Below are 23,404 nucleotides of genomic sequence, written 5' to 3' on the forward strand. Positions count from 1 at the left end.
TGGGGACAGAGTTTACGGCTGTGCTCTCAGTTCTCTCTGGGACAAGTACAGGGCACAATGGGATGAATACCCAGAAGGATTCGGGGTCCGAGGTTGTCCTCACTCTCAGTTGCTCCCCATTTGCACAGCCATTGTGGTTCATTGGAGATTTCCTGCAGCCACGGCCTACAGCAGAGCACGTGGCAAGAGGAGAAGGTTCTTCTTGAGTTTCTCCTCCAAGGGAGGAAAGGGAGGTGCGGGCTGAAACGTCCGTGTGGACTCCAAATGCTTTCCAGCAGAGCTCCACCTGCCATGGTGCCAGGGGGTGCAGAGCTGCTAGGGCTTTGACATGGTGTCCAGTGACCACCTCTCAGAGGATCCACACACTCTGCAGTGACAGGATGTTGAGCTCAAAGCATTGGTCAACATGGGGACAAGAGGAAGAGAAGACATGGGTGCCCAGCATCTCTCCTTAGCCTTTGCTCGTGTGTTTGTTGCAGAGGCGAGCGAGGTGCGTGTGGTGAACGGCTCCGGGCGCTGCTCGGGGAGAGTGGAGGTGCTGCACGAGGAGCGCTGGGGCAGCGTCTGCGACGATGGCTGGGGCCTGGAGGAGGCGCGAGTGCTTTGCCAGGAGCTGGGCTGCGGGAAAGTGCTGTCCGCCCCCGGCTCGGCCCGCTTTGGCCAAGGATCTGGCCCCATCTGGCTGGATGACCTCAACTGCACGGGCACCGAAGAGGCCCTGTCCACGTGCAGGGCCAAGGCCTGGGGAGAGCATAACTGCAACCACGGAGAAGATGCTGGCGTGGTGTGCTCAGGTAACCCCATTTCAGGACTTGGCTGTTGCATTTAAATGAGAAGAACACAAGGATCATGGACCTATGCAGCTGCCTAAGGGGCATTAGTCAATACATGCAATGAAACCTGCATTGATGGAGGGCAAGGGGGATACTCAAGTCCATAGCTCTGCAGGAACGTGCTTTGAGACAATTTGAGGCTGAGGGAGCTGGGTCTATTCAGCCTAAGGAAGAGAAAGCTGAGACGGGATCTAATCAGTGTATATAAACACAAAGTCAAGGATGGACCTCTTTTCTGTGGTGGCCACTTCTAGGACTAGAGGAAATGGCCAAACTATGAAGCTCCAAAAGTTCCAGAGGAACTTATGGAAAAACGTATTAACAGTGAGGGTGATGGAGCCCTGGAACAGGTTTCCAGGAGAGCTTATGAAGCCTCCTTCTCTGCAGTTATTCAAAAGCAGCTTGGACACAATTCTGTGCCACATGCTCCAGGAGACCTGGGACTGCAGAGGGGTGGGACTACAGGATCTCTAAAGCTCCCTTCCAACATGAAGGTTTCTAGGAATTGGCAGCTATGGAGTCAGTCTTCAAGGCTGAGTATATTTCAGGGAAATCTCCTGGTCATTTGTCAAGAGTGATTTGTCCCTAGTGTTAGGAGGACTGAAGTGGGCAAGACAGAGGCAAGAGGAAGAAGGAAACATTGGTGTCCAGCGAATCTTGTTCCATTTTGCACGTGTGTTTCTTGCAGAGGCGAGCGAGGTGCGTGTGGTGAACGGCTCCGGGCGCTGCTCGGGCAGAGTGGAGGTGCTGCACGAGGAGCGCTGGGGCAGCGTCTGCGACGATGGCTGGGGCCTGGAGGAGGCGCGAGTGCTTTGCCAGGAGCTGGGCTGCGGGAAAGCGCTGTCCGCCCCCGGCTCGGCCCGCTTTGGCCAAGGATCTGGCCCCATCTGGCTGGATGACCTGGACTGCACGGGCACCGAAGAGGCCCTGTCCATGTGCAGGGCCAAGGCCTGGGGAGAGCATAACTGCAACCATGGAGAAGATGCTGGCGTTGTGTGCTCAGGTGAGGTGACCTGGGTCAAAGCTAGCGCTCGGGACTCTGTTGCATTGTGTGGGCATGGGAGACTGTGACATTCTGGTGGTGTGAGTGGGTCGGGGCTGGTGCACAGGCCCTGGGGACCTCTAAAGCGCAAGCTATGCCTCTTGATGCTCTGGGTTGGGGACAGAGTTTACGGCTGTGCTCTCAGTTCTCTCTGGGACAAGTACAGGGCACAATGGGATGAATACCCAGAAGGATTCGGGGTCCGAGGTTGTCCTCACTCTCAGTTGCTCCCCATTTGCACAGCCATTGTGGTTCATTGGAGATTTCCTGCAGCCACGGCCTACAGCAGAGCACGTGGCAAGAGGAGAAGGTTCTTCTTGAGTTTCTCCTCCAAGGGAGGAAAGGGAGGTGCGGGCTGAGATGTCCATGTGGACTCCAGATGCTTTCCAGCAGAGCTCCACCTGCCATGGTGCCAGGGGGTGCAGAGGTGTTAGGGCTTTGACATGGTGTCCTGTGACCACCTCTCAGAGGATCCACACACTCTGCAGTGACAGGATGTTGAGCTCAAAGCATTGGTCAACATGGGGACAAGAGGAAGAGAAGACATGGGTGCCCACCATCTCTCCTTAGCCTTTGCTCGTGTGTTTGTTGCAGAGGCAAGACAGGTGCGTGTGGTGAACGGCTCCGGGCGCTGCTCGGGGAGAGTGGAGGTGCTGCACAAGGAGCGCTGGGGCAGCGTGTGCGACGATGGCTGGGGCCTGGAGGAAGCGCGAGTGCTTTGCCAGGAGCTGGGCTGCGGGAAAGCGCTGTCCGCCCCCGGCTCGGCCCGCTTTGGCCAAGGATCTGGCCCCATCTGGCTGGATGACCTCAACTGCACGGGCACCGAAGAGGCCCTGTCCACGTGCAGGGCCAAGGCCTGGGGAGAGCATAACTGCAACCACGGAGAAGATGCTGGCGTGGTGTGCTCAGGTAACCCCATTTCAGGACTTGGCTGTTGCATTTAAATGAGAAGAACACAAGGATCATGGACCTATGCAGCTGCCTAAGGGGCATTAGTCAATACTTGCAATGAAACCTGCATTGATGGAGGGCAAGGGGGATACTCAAGTCCGTAGCTCTGCAGGAACGTGCTTTGAGACAATTTGAGGCTGAGGGAGCTGGGTCTATTCCGCCTAAGGAAGAGAAAGCTGAGACGGGATCTAATCAGTGTATATAAACACAAAGTCAAGGATGGGCCTCTTTTCTGTGGTGGCCACTTCTAGGACTAGAGGAAATGGCCAAACGATGAAGCTCCAAAAGTTCCAGGGGAACTTATGGAAAAACGTATGAACAGTGAGGGTGATGGAGCCCTGGAACAGGTTTCCAGGAGAGCTTATGAAGCCTCCTTCTCTGGAGTTATTCAAAAGCAGCTTGGACACAATTCTGTGCCACATGCTCCAGGAGACCTGGGACTGCAGAGGGGTGGGACTACAGGATCTCTAAAGCTCCCTTCCAACATGAAGGTTTCTAGGAATTGCCAGCTATGGAGTCAGTCTTCAAGGTTGAGTATATTTCAGGGAAATCTCCTGGTCATTTGTCAAGAGTGATTTGTCCCTAGTGTTAGGAGGACTCAAGTGGGCAACACAGAGGCAAGAGGAAGAAGGAAACATTGGTGTCCAGCGAATCTTGTTCCATTTTGCACGTGTGTTTGTTGCAGAGGCGAGCGAGGTGCGTGTGGTGAACGGCTCCGGGCGCTGCTCGGGCAGAGTGGAGGTGCTGCACGAGGAGCGCTGGGGCAGCGTCTGCGACGATGGCTGGGGCCTGGAGGAGGCGCGAGTGCTTTGCCAGGAGCTGGGCTGCGGGAAAGCGCTGTCCGCCCCCGGCTCGGCCCGCTTTGGCCAAGGATCTGGCCCCATCTGGCTGGATGACCTGGACTGTGTGGGCACCGAAGAGGCCCTGTCCACGTGCAGGGCCAAGGCCTGGGGAGAGCATAACTGCAACCACGGAGAAGATGCTGGCGTGGTGTGCTCAGGTGAGATGGCCTGGGTCAGAGCTAGTGCTCGAGACTCTGTTGCATTGGGTGGGCATGGGAGACAGCGAGGTTCTGGTGGTGTGAGTAGATCAGGGCTGGTGCACAGGCCCAGGGCACCTCTAAAGCGCAAGCTATGCCTCTCAATGCTCTGGGTTGGAGACAGAGGTTAGGGCGGTGTTCTCGGTTCTCTCGAGAACAAGTATAGGGCACAACAGGATGGAAAACCAGATGGTCCCGAGGTCCGAGGTTGCCCTCACTCTCAGCTGCTCCCCATTTGCACAGCCATTGTGGTGCCTAGGAGGCTTCCTGCAGCCATGAACTACAGCAGAGCACGTGGCAGGAGGAGAAGGATCTTCTTGAGTTTCTCTTCCAAGATTGTAAAGGGAGGTGCATGTTGAGATGTCCATGTGGACTCCAAATGCTTTCCAGCAGAGCTCCACCTGCCATGGTGCCAGGGGGTGCAGAGGTGTTCGGGTTTTGACATGGTGTCCCGTGACCACCTGTGAGAGGATCCACACACTCTGCAGTGACAGGATGTTGAGCTCAAAGCATTGGTCAACATGGGGACAAGAGGAAGAGAAGACATGGGTGCCCACCATCTCTCCTTAGCCTTTGCACGTGTGTTTGTTGCAGAGGCGAGCGAGGTGCGTGTGGTGAACGGCTCCGGGCGCTGCTCGGGGAGAGTGGAGGTGCTGCACGAGGAGCGCTGGGGCAGCGTCTGCGACGATGGCTGGGGCCTGGAGGAGGCGCGAGTGCTTTGCCAGGAGCTGGGCTGCGGGAAAGCGCTGTCCGCCCCCGGCTCGGCCCGCTTTGGCCAAGGATCTGGCCCCATCTGGCTGGATGACCTGGACTGCACAGGCACCGAAGAGGCCCTGTCCACGTGCAGGGCCAAGGCCTGGGGAGAGCATAACTGCAACCACGGAGAAGATGCTGGCGTGGTGTGCTCAGGTAACCACATTTCAGGACTTGGCTGTTGCATTTAAATGAGAAGAACACAAGGATCATGGACCTATGCAGCTGCCTAAGGGGCATTAGTCAATACATGCAATGAAACCTGCATTGATGGAGGGCAAGGGGGATACTCAAGTCCATAGCTCTGCAGGAACGTGCTTTGAGACAATTTGAGGCTGAGAGAGCTGGGTCTATTCAGCCTAAGGAAGAGAAAGCTGAGACGGGATCTAATCAGTGTATATAAACACAAAGTCAAGGATGGGCCTCTTTTCTGTGGTGGCCACTTCTAGGACTAGAGGAAATGGCCAAACGATGAAGCTCCAAAAGTTCCAGGGGAACTTATGGAAAAACGTATTAACAGTGAGGGTGATGGAGCCCTGGAACAGGTTTCCAGGAGAGCTTATGAAGCCTCCTTCTCTGGAGTTATTCAAAAGCAGCTTGGACACAATTCTGTGCCACATGCTCCAGGAGACCTGGGACTGCAGAGGGGTGGGACTACAGGATCTCTAAAGCTCCCTTCCAACATGAAGGTTTCTAGGAATTGCCAGCTATTGAGTCAGTCTCTCAAGGTTGAGTATATTTCAGGGAAATCTCCTGGTCATTTGTCAAGAGTGATTTGTCCCTAGTGTTACGAGGACTGAAGTGGGCAACACAGAGGCAAGAGGAAGAAGGAAACATTGGTGTCCAGCGAATCTTGTTCCATTTTGCACATGTGTTTGTTGCAGAGGCGAGCGAGGTGCGTGTGGTGAACGGCTCCGGGCGCTGCTCGGGGAGAGTGGAGGTGCTGCACGAGGAGCGCTGGGGCAGCGTCTGCGACGATGGCTGGGGCCTGGAGGAGGCGCGAGTGCTTTGCCAGGAGCTGGGCTGCGGGAAAGCGCTGTCCGCCCCCAGCTCGGCCCGCTTTGGCCAAGGATCTGGCCCCATCTGGCTGGATGACCTCAACTGCACGGGCACCGAAGAGGCCCTGTCCATGTGCAGGGCCAAGGCCTGGGGAGAGCATAACTGCAACCACGGAGAAGACGCTGGTGTGGTGTGCTCAGGTGAGTTGGCCTGGGGCAAAGCTGGCGCTCAGGACTCTGTTGCATTGGGTGGGCTTGGGAGACTGTGAGGTTCTGGTGGTGTGAGTGGATTGAGGCTGGTGTACAGGCAGAGGACACCTCTAAAGCACAAGCTATGCTCCTTGTTCCTCAAGAATGGAGACAGAGGTTATGGCTGTGCTCTTGGTTCTCTCTGGGACGAGTACAGGGCACAAGAGGATGGATACCTAGAAGGATTTGGGGTCTGAGTTTGCCCTCACTCTCAGCCGCTCCCCATTTGCACAGCCATGTTGGTGCCTAGGAGGCTTCCTGCAGCCACGACCTACAGCAGATCATGTGGCAAGAGGAGAAGGATCTTCTTGAGTTCCCCCTCCAAGGGAGCAAGGGGAGGTGCAGGTTGAGATGTCCATGTGGACTCCAAATGCTTTCCAGCGGAGCTCCACCTGCCATGGGGGCCAGGGGGTGCAGAGGTGTTAGGGCTTTGACATGGTGTCCTGTGACCGCCTCTCAGAGGATCCACACACTCTGCAGTGACAGGATGTTGAGCTCAAAGCATTGGTCAACATGGGGACAAGAGGAAGAGAAGACATGGGTGCCCACCATCTCTCCTTAGCCTTTGCTCGTGTGTTTGTTGCAGAGGCGAGCGAGGTGCGTGTGGTGAACGGCTCCGGGCGCTGCTCGGGGAGAGTGGAGGTGCTGCACGAGGAGCGCTGGGGCAGCGTCTGCGACGATGGCTGGGGCCTGGAGGAGGCGCGAGTGCTTTGCCAGGAGCTGGGCTGCGGGAAAGCGCTGTCCGCCCCCGGCTCGGCCCGCTTTGGCCAAGGATCTGGCCCCATCTGGCTGGATGACCTGGACTGCACGGGCACCGAAGAGGCCCTGTCCACGTGCAGGGCCAAGGCCTGGGGAGAGCATAACTGCAACCACGGAGAAGATGCTGGCGTGGTGTGCTCAGGTAACCCCATTTCGGGACTTGCTTTTCTCTTTAATTGAGAAGAACTCGAGAATCATGGACCTATGGAGCTGCCTAAGGGGCATTAGTCAATGCATGCAATGAAACCTGCAGTGATGAAGGGCAAGGGGGATACTCAAGTCCATAGCTCTGCAGGAATGTGTTTTGTGACAGTTTGAGGCTGAGGGAGCTCGGCCTATTCAGTCTGAAGAAGAGAAGTCTGAGAGGGGATCAAATCAGTGTATATAAATACATATAGAGTGGGGGTAAGGAGGATGGGGCCGGCCTCTTTTCAGTGGTGGCCACTTCTAGGACTAGAGGAAATGGCCATACACTGAAGTGCCAAAAGTTCCACAGGAACTTAGGGACAAATGTATTAACAGTGAGGGTGACGGAGCCCTGGAACAGGTCTCCAGGAGAGGTTCTGAAGCCTCCTTCTCTGCAGTTATTCAAAAGCAGCTTGGACACAATTCTGTGCCACATGATCCAGATATCCTGGGAATGCAGAGGGATGGGACTACAGGATCTCTAAAGGTCCCTTCCAGCATGAAGGTTTCTATGAATTGGCAGCTATGGAGTCAATCTTCAAGGTTGAGTGTATTTCATGGAAATCTCCTGGTCATTTGGCAAAAGTGATTTGTCCCTAGTATGAGGAGGACTGAAGTGGGCAAGACAGAGACAAGAGGAAGAAGCAAGCATTGGAGTCGAGTGGGTCTTGTTCCATTTTGCACGTGTGTTTGTTGCAGAGGCGAGCGAGGTGCGTGTGGTGAACGGCTCCGGGCGCTGCTCGGGGAGAGTGGAGGTGCTGCACGAGGAGCGCTGGGGCAGCGTCTGCGACGATGGCTGGGGCCTGGAGGAGGCGCGAGTGCTTTGCCAGGAGCTGGGCTGCGGGAAAGCGCTGTCCGCCCCCGGCTCGGCCCGCTTTGGCCAAGGATCTGGCCCCATCTGGCTGGATGACCTCAACTGTACGGGCACCGAAGAGGCCCTGTCCACGTGCAGGGCCAAGGCCTGGGGAGAGCATAACTGCAACCACGGAGAAGATGCTGGTGTGGTGTGCTCAGGTGAGGTGGCATGGGTCAAAGCTAGCGCTCGGGACTCTGTTGCTTTGGGTGGGCTTGGGAGACTGTGAGGTTCTGGTGGCTTGAGTGGTTTGGGGCAGGTGCATGGGCTGAGGACACCTCTAAAGCACAAACTATGCCTCTTAATGCTCTGGGTTGGAGACCGAGGTTATGGCTGGGCTCTTGGTTCTCTACGGGACAAGTACAGGACACGGCAGGATGGATACCTAGAAGGATTTGGGGTCTGAGTTAGCGCTCACTCTCAGCTGCTCCCCATTTGCACAGCCATTTTGGTGGCTAGGACGCTTCCTGCAGCCACAACCTACAGCAGAGCACGTGGAAAGAGGAGAAGGATCTTCTTGAGTTTCTCCTCCAAGGGAGCAAAGGGAGGTGTGGGCTCAGATGTCCATGTGGACTCCAAATGCTTTCCAGCGGAGCTCCACCTGCCATAGTGCCAGGGGGTGCAGAAGTGTTAGGGCTTTGACATGGTGTCCTTTGACCATCTCTCAGAGGATCCACACACTCTGCAGTGACAGGATGTTGAGCTCAAAGCATTGGTCAACATGGGGACAAGAGGAAGAGCAGACATGGGTGCCCACCATCTCTCCTTAGCCTTTGCACGTGTGTTTGTTGCAGAGGCGAGCGAGGTGCGTGTGGTGAACGGCTCCGGGCGCTGCTCGGGGAGAGTGGAGGTGCTGCACGAGGAGCGCTGGGGCAGCGTCTGCGACGATGGCTGGGGCCTGGAGGAGGCGCGAGTGCTTTGCCAGGAGCTGGGCTGCGGGAAAGCGCTGTCCGCCCCCGGCTCGGCCCGCTTTGGCCCAGGATCTGGCCCCATCTGGCTGGATGACCTGGACTGCACGGGCACCGAAGAGGCCCTGTCCACGTGCAGGGCCAAGGCCTGGGGAGAGCATAACTGCAACCACGGGGAAGACGCTGGGGTGGTGTGCTCAGGTAACCGTATTTCAGGACTTGCTTTTGTCTTTAATTGAGAAGAACTCAAGAGTCCAGGACCCATGGAGTTGCCTAAGGGCCATTAGTCAATGCATGCAGTCAAAACAGAGGTGATGAAGGGCAAGTGTGATACCCAAGTCCGTAGCTCTGCAGGAACACGCTTTGGGACAATTTGAGGCTGAGGGAGCTCGGCCTGTTCAGCCTGAAGAAGAGAAGGCTGAGAGGGGATCTAATCAATGTATACAAGTATGTCAGGGGTGGGGGTAAGGAGGATGGGGCCGGCCTCCTTTCAATGGTGGCCACTTTCAGGACTGGAGGAAATGGCTGAACAATGAAGCGCCAAAAGTTCCAAGGGAACTTAGGGACAAATGTATTAACAGTGAGGGTGACGGAGCCCTGGAACAGGTTTCCAGGAGAGCTTATGAAGCCTCCTTCTCTGGACTTACTCAAAACCGTCTTGGATACAATTCTACGCCAACATGTTCCAGGTGGCCTGGGACTGCAGAGGGGTGGGACTACATGATCTCTAAAGGTCCCTTCCAACATGAAGGTTTCTAGGAATTGGCAGCTATGGAGTCAGTCTTCAAGGTTGAGTGTATTTCATGGAAAGCTCCTGGTCATTTGGCAGGAGTCATCTGTCCCTGGTGTTAGGAGGACTCAAGTGGGCAACACGTGGGGCAAGAGGAGGAAGGAAATATGGGTGTCCTGTGGGTCTTGTTCCATTTTGCACATGTGTTTGTTGCAGAGGGGAGCGAGGTGCGTGTGGTGAACGGCTCCGGGCGCTGCTCGGGGAGAGTGGAGGTGCTGCACGAGGAGCGCTGGGGCAGCGTCTGCGACGATGGCTGGGGCCTGGAGGAGGCGCGAGTGCTTTGCCAGGAGCTGGGCTGCGGGAAAGCGCTGTCCGCCCCCGGCTCGGCCCGCTTTGGCCAAGGATCTGGTCCCATCTGGCTGGATGACCTCAACTGCACGGGAACTGAAGAGGCCCTGTCCACATGCAGGGCCAAGGCCTGGGGAGAGCATAACTGCAACCACGGAGAAGATGCTGGTGTGGTGTGCTCAGGTGAGGTGGCCTGGGTCAAAGCTAGCGCTTGGGACTCTGTTGCTTTGGGTGGGCGTGGGAGACTGTGAGGTTCTGGTGGCTTGAGTGGTTTGGGGCAGGTGCATGGGCTGAGGACACCTCTAAAGCACAAACTATGCCTCTTAATGCTCTGGGTTGGAGACAGAGGTTATGGCTGGGCTCTTGGTTCTCTACGGGACAAGTACAGGACATAGCAGCATGGATACCTAGAAGGATTTGGGGTCTGAGTTAGCGCTCACTCTCAGCTGCTCCCCATTTGCACAGCCATTGTGGTGGCTAGGACGCTTCCTGCAGCCACAACCTACAGCAGAGCACGTGGAAAGAGGAGAAGGATCTTCTTGAGTTTCTCCTCCAAGGGAGCAAAGGGAGGTGTGGGCTCAGATGTCCATGTGTACTCCAAATGCTTTCCAGCGGAGCTCCACCTGCCATAGTGCCAGGGGGTGCAGAAGCGTTAGGGCTTTGACATGGGGTCCTTTGACCATCTCTCAGAGGATCCACACACTCTGCAGTGACAGGATGTTGAGCTCAAAGCATTGGTCAACATGGGGACAAGAGGAAGAGCAGACATGGGTGCCCACCATCTCTCCTTAGCCTTTGCACGTGTGTTTGTTGCAGAGGCGAGCGAGGTGCGTGTGGTGAACGGCTCCGGGCGCTGCTCGGGCAGAGTGGAGGTGCTGCACGAGGAGCGCTGGGGCAGCGTCTGCGACGATGGCTGGGGCCTGGAGGAGGCGCGAGTGCTTTGCCAGGAGCTGGGCTGCGGGAAAGCGCTGTCCGCCCCCGGCTCGGCCCGCTTTGGCCAAGGATCTGGCCCCATCTGGCTGGATGACCTGGACTGCATGGGCACTGAAGAGGCCCTGTCCACGTGCAGGGCCAAGGCCTGGGGAGAGCATAACTGCAACCACGGAGAAGATGCTGGCGTGGTGTGCTCAGGTAACCCCATTTCAGGACTTGGCTGTTGCATTTAAATGAGAAGAACACAAGGATCATGGACCTATGCAGCTGCCTAAGGGGCATTAGTCAATACTTGCAATGAAACCTGCATTGATGGAGGGCAAGGGGGATACTCAAGTCGATAGCTCTGCAGGAACGTGCTTTGAGACAATTTGAGGCTGAGGGAGCTGGGTCTATTCAGCCTAAGGAAGAGAAAGCTGAGACGGGATCTAATCAGTGTATATAAACACAAAGTCAAGGATGGGCCTCTTTTCTGTGGTGGCCACTTCTAGGACTAGAGGAAATGGCCAAACGATGAAGCTCCAAAAGTTCCAGAGGAACTTATGGAAAAACGTATTAACAGTGAGGGTGATGGAGCCCTGGAACAGGTTTCCAGGAGAGCTTATGAAGCCTCCTTCTCTGGAGTTATTCAAAAGCAGCTTGGACACAATTCTGTGCCACATGCTCCAGGAGACCTGGGACTGCAGAGGGGTGGGACTACAGGATCTCTAAAGCTCCCTTCCAACATGAAGGTTTCTAGGAATTGCCAGCTATTGAGTCAGTCTTCAAGGTTGAGTATATTTCAGGGAAATCTCCTGGTCATTTCTCAAGAGTGATTTGTCCCTAGTGTTAGGAGGACTGAAGTGGGCAACACAGAGGCAAGAGGAAGAAGGAAACATTGGTGTCCAGCGAATCTTGTTCCATTTTGCACGTGTGTTTGTTGCAGAGGCGAGCGAGGTGCGTGTGGTGAACGGCTCCGGGCGCTGCTCGGGCAGAGTGGAGGTGCTGCACGAGGAGCGCTGGGGCAGCGTCTGCGACGATGGCTGGGGCCTGGAGGAGGCGCGAGTGCTTTGCCAGGAGCTGGGCTGCGGGAAAGCGCTGTCCGCCCCCAGCTCGGCCCGCTTTGGCCAAGGATCTGGCCCCATCTGGCTGGATGACCTGGACTGCATGGGCACCGAAGAGGCCCTGTCCACGTGCAGGGCCAAGGCCTGGGGAGAGCATAACTGCAACCACGGAGAAGATGCTGGTGTGGTGTGCTCAGGTGAGGTGGCCTGGGTCAAAGCTAGCGCTCAGAGCTCTCTTGCATTGCGTGGGCATGGCAAACTGTGAGGTTCTGGTGGTGTGAGTGGATCAGGGCTGGAGCGTAGGCTGAGGGCACCTCTAAAGTGCAAGCTATGTCTCTCAATGCTCTGGGTTGGGGACAGAGGTTAGGGCTGTTCTCTCGATTCTCTCAAGGACAAGTACAGGGCACAATGGGATGGATAACCAGATGGTCCTGGGATCCGAGTTTACCCTCACACTCAGCTGATCCCCATTTGCACAGGATTTGTGGTGCCTAAGAGGTTTCCTGCAGCCACGACTAACAGCAGAGCACGTGGCAGGAGGAGAAGGTTCTTCTTGAGTTTCTCCTCCAAGATTGCAAAGAGAGGTGTGGGCTGAGATGTCCATGTGGACTCCAAATGCTTTCCAGCAGAGCTCCACCCGCCATGGTGCCAGGGGTGCAGAGCTGCTAGGGCTTTGACATGGTGTCCAGTGACCACCTCTCAGAGGATCCACACACTCTGCAGTGACAGGGTGTCGAACTTAAATCATTGGTCAACATGGGGACAAGAGGAAGAGAAGACATGGGTGCCCACCATCTCTCCTTAGCCTTTGCCCATGTGTTTGTTGCAGAGGCGAGCGAGGTGCGTGTGGTGAACGGCTCTGGGCGCTGCTCGGGCAGAGTGGAGGTGCTGCACGAGGAGCGCTGGGGCAGCGTCTGCGACGATGGCTGGGGCCTGGAGGAGGCGCGAGTGCTTTGCCAGGAGCTGGGCTGCGGGAAAGCGCTGTCCGCCCCCGGCTCGGCCCGCTTTGGCCAAGGATCTGGCCCCATCTGGCTGGATGACCTGGACTGCACGGGAACTGAAGAGGCCCTGTCCACGTGCAGGGCCAAAGCCTGGGGAGAGCATAACTGCAACCACGGAGAAGACGCTGGGGTGGTGTGCTCAGGTAACCACATTTCAGGAGTTGCATTTGTCTTGAATTGCTAAGAAACGAGGGATCAAGGACCTATAGAGCTGCCTAAGGGACATTAGTCTATGTGTGCAATGAAAACTGAGGTGATGAAGGGCGAGTATGATACTCAAGCCATAGCTCTGCAGGAACACGCTTTGTGACAATTTGAGGCTGAGGGTGCTGGGCCTGTTCAGCCTGAAGAAGAGAAGGCTGAGAGGGGATCTAATCAATGTATATAAGTATGTCAAGGGTGGGGGTCAGGAGGATGAGGCCGGCCTCTTTTCAGTGGTGGCCACTTCCAGGATTAGGGGAAATGGCCAAACACTGAAGCGCCAAAAGTTCCATAGGAACTTAGGGACAAATGTGTTAACAGTGACTGTGACGGAGCCCTGGAACAGGTTTCCAGGACAGGTTATGAAGCCTCCTTCTCTGCAGTTATTCAAAACCAGCTTGGACACAATTCTGTGCCACATGCTCCAGGTGGCCTGGGAGTGCGGAGGGCTGTGACTACAGGATCTCTAAAGGTCCCTTCCAACATGAAAGTTTCTCGGAATTGCCAGCTATGCAGTCAATCTTCAAGGTTGAGTGTATTTCATGGAAAGTTCCTGGTCATTTGGTAGCTGTCATTCATCCCTGGTGTTAGGAGGAATGAAGTGGGCAACACGTGGGGCAAGAGGAAGAAGCAAACATGGGAGTGCTGTGTGTCTCATTCCATTTTGCACATGTGTTTGTTGCAGAGGCGAGCGAGGTGCGTGTGGTGAACGGCTCTGGGCGCTGCTCGGGGAGAGTGGAGGTGCTGCACGAGGAGCGCTGGGGCAGCGTCTGCGACGATGGCTGGGGCCTGGAGGAGGCGCGAGTGCTTTGCCAGGAGCTGGGCTGCGGAAAAGCGCTGTCCGCCCCCGGCTCGGCCCGCTTTGGCCAAGGATCTGGCCCCATCTGGCTGGATGACCTCAACTGCACGGGCACCGAAGAGGCCCTGTCCACGTGCAGGGCCAAGGCCTGGGGAGAGCATAACTGCAACCACGGAGAAGATGCTGGTGTGGTGTGTGCAGGTGAGGTGGCCTGGGGCAAAGCTAGTGCTCGAGACTCTGTTGCATTGGGTGGGCATGGGAGACTGCGAGGTTCTGGTGGTGTGAGTGGATTGAGGCTGGTGCACAGGCTGAGGACACCTCTAAAGCACAAGCTATGCTCCTTGTTCCTCAAGAATGGAGACAGAGGTTATGGCTGTGCTCTTGGTTCTCTCTGGGACGAGTACAGGGCACAAGAGGACGGATACCTAGAAGGATTTGGGGTCTGAGTTTGCCCTCACTCTCAGCCGCTCCCCATTTGCACAGCCATGTTGGTGCCTAGGAGGCTTCCTGCAGGCACGACCTACAGCAGAGCATGTGGCAAGAGGAGAAGGATCTTCTTGAGTTCCCCCTCCAAGTGAGCAAGGGGAGGTGCAGGTTGAGATGTCCATGTGGACTCCAAATGCTTTCCAGCGGAGCTCCACCTGCCATGGGGGCAGGGGGTGCAGAGGTGTTAGGGCTTTGACATGATGTCCTGTGACCACCTCTCAGAGGATCCACACACTCTGCAGTGACAGGGTGTTGAGCTCAAAGCATTGGTCAACATGGGGACAAGAGGAAGAGAAGACATGGGTGCCCACCATCTCTCCTTAGCCTTTGCCCATGTGTTTGTTGCAGAGGCGAGCGAGGTGCGTGTGGTGAACGGCTCCGGGCGCTGCTCGGGGAGGGTGGAGGTGCTGCACGAGGAGCGCTGGGGCAGCGTCTGCGACGATGGCTGGGGCCTGGAGGAGGCGCGAGTGCTTTGCCAGGAGCTGGGCTGCGGGAAAGCGCTGTCCGCCCCCGGCTCGGCCCGCTTTGGCCAAGGATCTGGCCCCATCTGGCTGGATGACCTGGACTGCACGGGCACCGAAGAGGCCCTGTCCACGTGCAGGGCCAAGGCCTGGGGAGAGCATAACTGCAACCACAGAGAAGATGCTGGCGTGGTGTGCTTAGGTAACCCCATTTCGGGACTTGCTTTTCTCTTTAATTGAGAAGAACTGAAGAATCATGGACCTATGGAGCTACCTAAGGGGCATTAGTCAATGCATGCAATGAAACCTGCAGTGATGAAGGGCAAGGGGGATACTCAAGTCCATAGCTGTGCAGGAATGTATTTTGTGACAGTTTGAGGCTGAGGGAGCTCGGCCTATTCAGTCTGAAGAAGAGAAGTCTGAGAGGGGATCAAATCAGTGTATATAAATACATATAGAATGGGGGTAAGGAGGATGGGGCCGGCCTCTTTTCAGTGGTGGCCACTTCTAGGACTAGAGGAAATGGCCATACACTGAAGTGCCAAAAGTTCCACAGGAACTTAGGGACAAATGTATTAACAGTGAGGGTGACGGAGCCCTGGAACAGGTCTCCAGGAGAGGTTCTGAAGCCTCCTTCTCTGCAGTTATTCAAAAGCAGCTTGGACACAATTCTGTGCCACATGCTCCAGATAGCCTGGGAATGCAGAGGGATGGGACTACAGGATCTCTAAAGGTCCCTTCCAGCATGAAGGTTTCTATGAATTGCCAGCTATGGAGTCAATCTTCAAGGTTGAGTGTATTTCATGGAAAGCTCCTGGTCATTTGGCAGGAGACATTCTTCCCTGGTGTTAGGAGGGCTGAAGTGGGCAACACAGAGGCAAGAGGAAGAATTTCAGTGTCCAGTGGGTCTTGTTCCATTTTGCACGTGTGTTTGTTGCAGAGGCGAGCGAGGTGCGTGTGGTGAACGGCTCCGGGCGCTGCTCGGGGAGAGTGGAGGTGCTGCACGAGGAGCGCTGGGGCAGCGTCTGCGACGATGGCTGGGGCCTGGAGGAGGCGCGAGTGCTTTGCCAGGAGCTGGGCTGCGGGAAAGCGCTGTCCGCCCCCGGCTCGGCCCGCTTTGGCCAAGGATCTGGCCCCATCTGGCTGGATGACCTCAACTGCACGGGCACCGAAGAGGCCCTGTCCACGTGCAGGGCCAAGGCCTGGGGAGAGCATAACTGCAACCACGGAGAAGACGCTGGTGTGGTGTGCTCAGGTGAGGTGGCCTGTGTCAAAGCTGGTGCTCGGGACTCTGTTACATTGGGTGGGCATGGGAGACTGTGAGGTTCTGGTGGTGTGAGTGGGTTGGGGCTGGTGCACAGGCCCAGGGCACCTCCAAAGCGCAAGCTATGCCCCTTGATCCTCTTCATTGGAACAGAGGTTATGGCTGTGTTGTCGGTTCTAGTGCAGGGTACAACGGGATGGATATGCAGATGGATTTTGGGTCCTAGGGTACCCTCACTCTCAACTGCTCCCCATTTGCACAGCCATTGTGGTGCCTAGGAGGCTCCCTGCAGCCACGACCTACAGCAGAGCACGTGACAAGAGGAGAAGGATGTTCTTGATTTTCTCCTCCAAGGGAGCAAAGGGAGCTGCGGGCTGAGATGTCCATGTGGACTCCAAATGCTTTCCAATGGAGCTCCACCTGCCATGGGGGCAGGAGGTGCAGAGGTGTTAGGGCTTTGACATGGTGTCCTTTCACCACCTCTCAGAGGATCCACACACTCTGCAGTGACAGGGTGTTGAGCTCAAAGCATTGATCAACATGGGGACAAGAGGAAGAAGCAAACATGGGTGTCCTGTGGGTCTCATTCCATTTTGCACATGTGTTTGTTGCAGAGGCGAGCGAGGTGCGTGTGGTGAACGGCTCCGGGCGCTGCTCGGGGAGAGTGGAGGTGCTGCACGAGGAGCGCTGGGGCAGCGTCTGCGACGATGGCTGGGGCCTGGAGGAGGCGCGAGTGCTTTGCCAGGAGCTGGGCTGTGGGAAAGCGCTGTCTGCCCCCGGCTCGGCCCGCTTTGGCCAAGGATCTGGCCCCATCTGGCTGGATGACCTCAACTGCACAGGCACCGAAGAGGCCTTGTCCACGTGCAGGGCCAAGGCCTGGGGAGAGCATAACTGCAACCATGGAGAAGACGCTGGTGTGGTGTGCTCAGGTGAGGTGGCCTGGGTCAAAGGTAGCGCTCGGGACTCTGTTGCTTTGGGTGGGCATGGGAGACTGTGAGGTTCTGGTGGTGTGAGTGGGTTGGGGCTGGTGCACGGGCTGAGGACACCTCTAAAGCGCAAGCTATGCCCCTTGATGCTCTGGGTTGGAATAGAGGATATGGCTGTGCTCTTGGTTCTCTTGAGGACAAGTACAGGGTACAACAGGATGGATTACGAGATGGATTTGGGGTCCCATTTTGCCCTCTCTCTCAGTTGCTCCCCATTTGCACAGCCATTGTGTTTCCTAGGAAGCTTCCTGCAGCCACCAGATACAGCAGAGCACGTGGCAGGAGGCGAAGGTTTTTCTTGAGTTTCTCCTCCAAGATTGCAAAGGGAGCTGCGGGCTGAAACGTCCGTGTGGACTCCAAATGCTTTCCAGCAGAGCTCCACCTGCCATGGCACCAGGGGGAGAGGAGGTGTTAGGGCTTTGACATGGTGTCCTGTGACCACCTCTCAGAGGATCCACACACTCTGCAGTGACAGGATGTTGAGCTCAAAGCATTGGTCAACATGGGGACGAGAGGAAGAGCAGACATGGATGCCCACCATCTCTCCTTAGCCTTTGCACGTGTGTTTGTTGCAGAGGCGAGAGAGGTGCGTGTGGTGAACGGCTCCGGGCGCTGCTCGGGGAGAGTGGAGGTGCTGCACGAGGAGCGCTGGGGCAGCGTCTGCGACGATGGTTGGGGCCTGGAGGAGGCGCGAGTGCTTTGCCAGGAGCTGGGCTGCGGGAAAGCGCTGTCCGCCCCCGGCTCGGCCCGCTTTGGCCAAGGATCTGGCCCCATCTGGCTGGATGACCTCAACTGCACGGGAACTGAAGAGGCCCTGTCCACGTGCAGGGCCAAGGCCTGGGGAGAGCATAACTGTAACCACAGAGAAGACGCTGGTGTGGTGTGCTCAGGTGAGGTGGCCTGGGTCAAAGCTAGCGCTTGGGACTCTGTTGCTTTGGGTGGACTTGGGAGACTGTGAGGTTCTGGTGGCTTGAGTGGTTTGGGGCAGGTGCATGGGCTGAGGACACCTCTAAAGCACAAACTATGCCTCTTAATGCTCTGGGTTGGAGACAGAGGTTATGGCTGGGCTCTTGGTTCTCTACGGGACAAGTACAGGACACAGCAGGATGGATACCTAGAAGGATTTGGGGTCTGAGTTAGCGCTCACTCTCAGCTGCTCCCCATTTGCACAGCCATTGTGGTGGCTAGGACGCTTCCTGCAGCCACAACCTACAGCAGAGCACGTGGAAAGAGGAGAAGGATCTTCTTGAGTTTCTCCTCCAAGGGAGCAAAGGGAGGTGTGGGCTCAGATGTCCATGTGGACTCCAAATGCTTTCCAATGGAGCTCCACCTGCCATGGTGCCAGAGGTTGCAGAGGTGTTCGGGTTTTGACATGGTGTCCTGTGACCACCTCTCAGAGGATCCACACACTCTGCAGTGACTGGTGTTGAGCTCAACACATTGGTCAACATGGGGGCAAGAGGAAGAGAAGACATGGGTGCCCACCATCTCTCCTTAGCCTTTGCACATGTGTTTGTTGCAGAGGCAAGAGAGGTGCGTGTGGTGAACGGCTCCGGGCGCTGCTCGGGCAGAGTGGAGGTGCTGCACGAGGAGCGCTGGGGCAGCGTCTGCGACGATGGCTGGGGCCTGGAGGAGGCGCGAGTGCTTTGCCAGGAGCTGGGCTGCGGGAAAGCGCTGTCCGCCCCCGGCTCGGCCCGCTTTGGCCAAGGATCTGGCCCCATCTGGCTGGATGACCTGGACTGCACGGGCACTGAAGAGGCCCTGTCCACGTGCAGGGCCAAGGCCTGGGGAGAGCATAACTGCAACCACGGAGAAGATGCTGGCGTGGTGTGCTCAGGTAACCCCATTTCGGGCCTTGCTTTTCTCTTTAATTGAGAAGAACTCAAGAATCATGGACCTATGCAGCTGCCTAAGGGGCATTAGTCAATGCATGCAATGAAACCTGCAGTGATGAAGGGCAAGGGGGATACTCAAGTCCATAGCTCTGCAGGAACGTGTTTTGTGACAGTCTGAGGCTGAGGGAGCTCGGCCTATTCAGTCTGAAGAAGAGAAGTCTGAGAGGGGATCAAATCAGTGTATATAAATACATATAGAGTGGGGGTAAGGAGGATGGGGCCGGCCTCTTTTCAATGGTGGCCACTTCTAGGACTAGAGGAAATGGCCATACATTGAAGTGCCAAAAGTTCCACAGGAACTTAGGGACAAATGTATTAACAGTGAGGGTGACGGAGCCCTGGAACAGGTTTCCAGGAGAGGTTCTGAAGCCTCCTTCTCTGCAGTTATTCAAAAGCAGCTTGGACACAATTCTGTGCCACATGCTCCAGATAGCCTGGGAATGCAGAGGGATGGGACTACAGGATCTCTAAAGGTCCCTTCCAGCATGAAGGTTTCTATGAATTGCGAGCTATGGAGTCAATCTTCAAGGTTGAGTGTATTTCATGGAAAGATCCTGGTCATTTGGCAAAAGTGATTTGTCCCTAGTATGAGGAGGTCTGAAGTGGGCAAGACAGAGACAAGAGGAAGAAGGAAGCATTGGAGTCAAGTGGGTCTTGTTCCATTTTGCACGTGTGTTTGTTGCAGAGGCGAGCGAGGTGCGTGTGGTGAACGGCTCCGGGCGCTGCTCGGGGAGAGTGGAGGTGCTGCACGAGGAGCGCTGGGGCAGCGTCTGCGACGATGGCTGGGGCCTGGAGGAGGCGCGAGTGCTTTGCCAGGAGCTGGGCTGCGGGAAAGCGCTGTCCGCCCCCGGCTCGGCCCGCTTTGGCCAAGGATCTGGCCCCATCTGGCTGGATGACCTGGACTGCGTGGGCACCGAAGAGGCCCTGTCCACGTGCAGGGCCAAGGCCTGGGGAGAGCATAACTGCAACCACGGAGAAGATGCTGGCGTGGTGTGCTCAGGTAACCCCGTTTCAGGACTTGCTTTTGTCTTTGATAGCTGAGAAATGAAGGATGAAGGACGTATGTAACTGCCGAAGGGGCATTAGTCAATGTATGCAATGAAACCTGCAGTGATGAAGGGCAAGTGTGATACCCAAGTTCATAGCTCTGCAGGAACATGCTTTGTGACAATTTGAGGTTGAGGGAGCTGGGCCTGAAGAAGAGAAGGCTGAGAGGGGGTCTAATCAGTGTTTCTAAAGACGTCAAGGACTGGGATAAGGAGGATGGGGCCGGCCTCTTTTCAGTGGTAGCCAGTTCTAGGACTAGAGGAAATTTCCAAACAATGAAGCGCCAAAAATGCATTAACAGTGATGGTGAGAGAGACCTGGAACATGTTTTTAGGAGAGGTTATAAAGCCTCCTTCTCTGGAGTTATTTCAAACCATCTTGGACCCCATTCAGTGCCACATGGTCCAGGTGGCCTGGGACTGCAGAGGGGTGGGACTACATGATCTCTAAAGGTCCCTTCCAACATGAAGGTTTCTATGAATTTTCCACCTATGGAGTCAGTCTTCAAGGTTGAGTGTATTTCATGGAAAGCTCCTGGTCATTTGGCAGGAGTCATTCTTCCCTGGTGTTTGGAGGACTCAAGCGGGCAACACAGAGGCAAGAGGAGGAAGGAAACATGGGTGTCCTGTGGGTCTGGTTCCATTTTGCACGTGTGTTTGTTGCAGAGGCGAGCGAGGTGCGTGTGGTGAACGGCTCCGGGCGCTGCTCGGGCAGAGTGGAGGTGCTGCACGAGGAGCGCTGGGGCAGCGTCTGCGACGATGGCTGGGGCCTGGAGGAGGCGCGAGTGCTTTGCCAGGAGCTGGGCTGCGGGAAAGCGCTGTCCGCCCCCGGCTCGGCCCGCTTTGGCCAAGGATCTGGCCCCATCTGGCTGGATGACCTCAACTGCACGGGAACTGAAGAGGCCCTGTCCACGTGCAGGGCCAAGGCCTGGGGAGAGCATAACTGTAACCACGGAGAAGACGCTGGTGTGGTGTGCTCAGGTGAGGTGGCCTGGGTCAAAGCTAGCGCTTGGGACTCTGTTGCTTTGGGTGGACTTGGGAGACTGTGAGGTTCTGGTGGCTTGAGTGGTTTGGGGCAGGTGCATGGGCTGAGGACACCTCTAAAGCACAAACTATGCCTCTTAATGCTCTGGGTTGGAGACAGAGGTTATGGCTGGGCTCTTGGTTCTCTACGGGACAAGTACAGGACACAGCAGGATGGATACCTAGAAGGATTTGGGGTCTGAGTTAGCGCTCACTCTCAGCTGCTCCCCATTTGCACAGCCATTGTGGTGGCTAGGACGCTTCCTGCAGCCACAACCTACAGCAGAGCACGTGGAAAGAGGAGAAGGATCTTCTTGAGTTTCTCCTCCAAGGGAGCAAAGGGAGGTGTGGGCTCAGATGTCCATGTGGACTCCAAATGCTTTCCAATGGAGCTCCACCTGCCATGGTGCCAGAGGTTGCAGAGGTGTTCGGGTTTTGACATGGTGTCCTGTGACCACCTCTCAGAGGATCCACACACTCTGCAGTGACTGGTGTTGAGCTCAACACATTGGTCAACATGGGGGCAAGAGGAAGAGAAGACATGGGTGCCCACCATCTCTCCTTAGCCTTTGCACATGTGTTTGTTGCAGAGGCAAGAGAGGTGCGTGTGGTGAACGGCTCCGGGCGCTGCTCGGGGAGAGTGGAGGTGCTGCACGAGGAGCGCTGGGGCAGCGTCTGCGACGATGGCTGGGGCCTGGAGGAGGCGCGAGTGCTTTGCCAGGAGCTGGGCTGCGGGAAAGCGCTGTCCGCCCCCGGCTCGGCCCGCTTTGGCCAAGGATCTGGCCCCATCTGGCTGGATGACCTGGACTGCACGGGCACCGAAGAGGCCCTGTCCACGTGCAGGGCCAAGGCCTGGGGAGAGCATAACTGCAACCACGGAGAAGATGCTGGCGTGGTGTGCTCAGGTAACCCCATTTCGGGCCTTGCTTTTCTCTTTAATTGAGAAGAACTCAAGAATCATGGACCTATGCAGCTGCCTAAGGGGCATTAGTCAATGCATGCAATGAAACCTGCAGTGATGAAGGGCAAGGGGGATACTCAAGTCCATAGCTCTGCAGGAACGTGTTTTGTGACAGTCTGAGGCTGAGGGAGCTCGGCCTATTCAGTCTGAAGAAGAGAAGTCTGAGAGGGGATCAAATCAGTGTATATAAATACATATAGAGTGGGGGTAAGGAGGATGGGGCCGGCCTCTTTTCAATGGTGGCCACTTCTAGGACTAGAGGAAATGGCCATACATTGAAGTGCCAAAAGTTCCACAGGAACTTAGGGACAAATGTATTAACAGTGAGGGTGACGGAGCCCTGGAACAGGTTTCCAGGAGAGGTTCTGAAGCCTCCTTCTCTGCAGTTATTCAAAAGCAGCTTGGACACAATTCTGTGCCACATGCTCCAGATAGCCTGGGAATGCAGAGGGATGGGACTACAGGATCTCTAAAGGTCCCTTCCAGCATGAAGGTTTCTATGAATTGCGAGCTATGGAGTCAATCTTCAAGGTTGAGTGTATTTCATGGAAAGATCCTGGTCATTTGGCAAAAGTGATTTGTCCCTAGTATGAGGAGGTCTGAAGTGGGCAAGACAGAGACAAGAGGAAGAAGGAAGCATTGGAGTCAAGTGGGTCTTGTTCCATTTTGCACGTGTGTTTGTTGCAGAGGCGAGCGAGGTGCGTGTGGTGAACGGCTCCGGGCGCTGCTCGGGGAGAGTGGAGGTGCTGCACGAGGAGCGCTGGGGCAGCGTCTGCGACGATGGCTGGGGCCTGGAGGAGGCGCGAGTGCTTTGCCAGGAGCTGGGCTGCGGGAAAGCGCTGTCCGCCCCCGGCTCGGCCCGCTTTGGCCAAGGATCTGGCCCCATCTGGCTGGATGACCTGGACTGCGTGGGCACCGAAGAGGCCCTGTCCACGTGCAGGGCCAAGGCCTGGGGAGAGCATAACTGCAACCACGGAGAAGATGCTGGCGTGGTGTGCTCAGGTAACCCCGTTTCAGGACTTGCTTTTGTCTTTGATAGCTGAGAAATGAAGGATGAAGGACGTATGTAACTGCCGAAGGGGCATTAGTCAATGTATGCAATGAAACCTGCAGTGATGAAGGGCAAGTGTGATACCCAAGTTCATAGCTCTGCAGGAACATGCTTTGTGACAATTTGAGGTTGAGGGAGCTGGGCCTGAAGAAGAGAAGGCTGAGAGGGGGTCTAATCAGTGTTTCTAAAGACGTCAAGGACTGGGATAAGGAGGATGGGGCCGGCCTCTTTTCAGTGGTAGCCAGTTCTAGGACTAGAGGAAATTTCCAAACAATGAAGCGCCAAAAATGCATTAACAGTGATGGTGAGAGAGACCTGGAACATGTTTTTAGGAGAGGTTATAAAGCCTCCTTCTCTGGAGTTATTTCAAACCATCTTGGACCCCATTCAGTGCCACATGGTCCAGGTGGCCTGGGACTGCAGAGGGGTGGGACTACATGATCTCTAAAGGTCCCTTCCAACATGAAGGTTTCTATGAATTTTCCACCTATGGAGTCAGTCTTCAAGGTTGAGTGTATTTCATGGAAAGCTCCTGGTCATTTGGCAGGAGTCATTCTTCCCTGGTGTTTGGAGGACTCAAGCGGGCAACACAGAGGCAAGAGGAG

The 23,404-nt window shown here is 56.0% G+C and overlaps 1 protein-coding gene across 1 annotated transcript in view; it reads left to right on the plus strand.

The window, feature by feature from the left end:
• Positions 1-17,781, plus strand: part of LOC104566007 (scavenger receptor cysteine-rich domain-containing protein DMBT1-like) — a 36,913-nt gene extending 19,132 nt beyond the window's left edge. Inside the window, 18 exon segments of the mRNA XM_088521939.1 lie at positions 480-818; positions 1,522-1,836; positions 2,419-2,808; positions 3,512-3,826; positions 4,460-4,774; positions 5,503-5,817; positions 6,452-6,786; positions 7,512-7,824; positions 8,458-8,772; positions 9,518-9,832; positions 10,466-10,780; positions 11,508-11,822; positions 12,455-12,769; positions 13,513-13,827; positions 14,461-14,795; positions 15,516-15,828; positions 16,452-16,766; positions 17,348-17,781. Coding sequence (XP_088378065.1) covers positions 480-818; positions 1,522-1,836; positions 2,419-2,808; positions 3,512-3,826; positions 4,460-4,774; positions 5,503-5,817; positions 6,452-6,786; positions 7,512-7,824; positions 8,458-8,772; positions 9,518-9,832; positions 10,466-10,780; positions 11,508-11,822; positions 12,455-12,769; positions 13,513-13,827; positions 14,461-14,795; positions 15,516-15,828; positions 16,452-16,766; positions 17,348-17,781 — 5,924 coding nt within the window.
• Positions 17,782-23,404: the final 5,623 nt, after the last annotated feature.

This window comes from Tinamus guttatus, unplaced genomic scaffold, assembly GCF_059628265.1.
Source record: "Tinamus guttatus ecotype Peru unplaced genomic scaffold, ASM5962826v1 Tinamus_guttatus_pri_ptg000139l, whole genome shotgun sequence".
NCBI lineage: Eukaryota > Metazoa > Chordata > Aves > Tinamiformes > Tinamidae > Tinamus > Tinamus guttatus.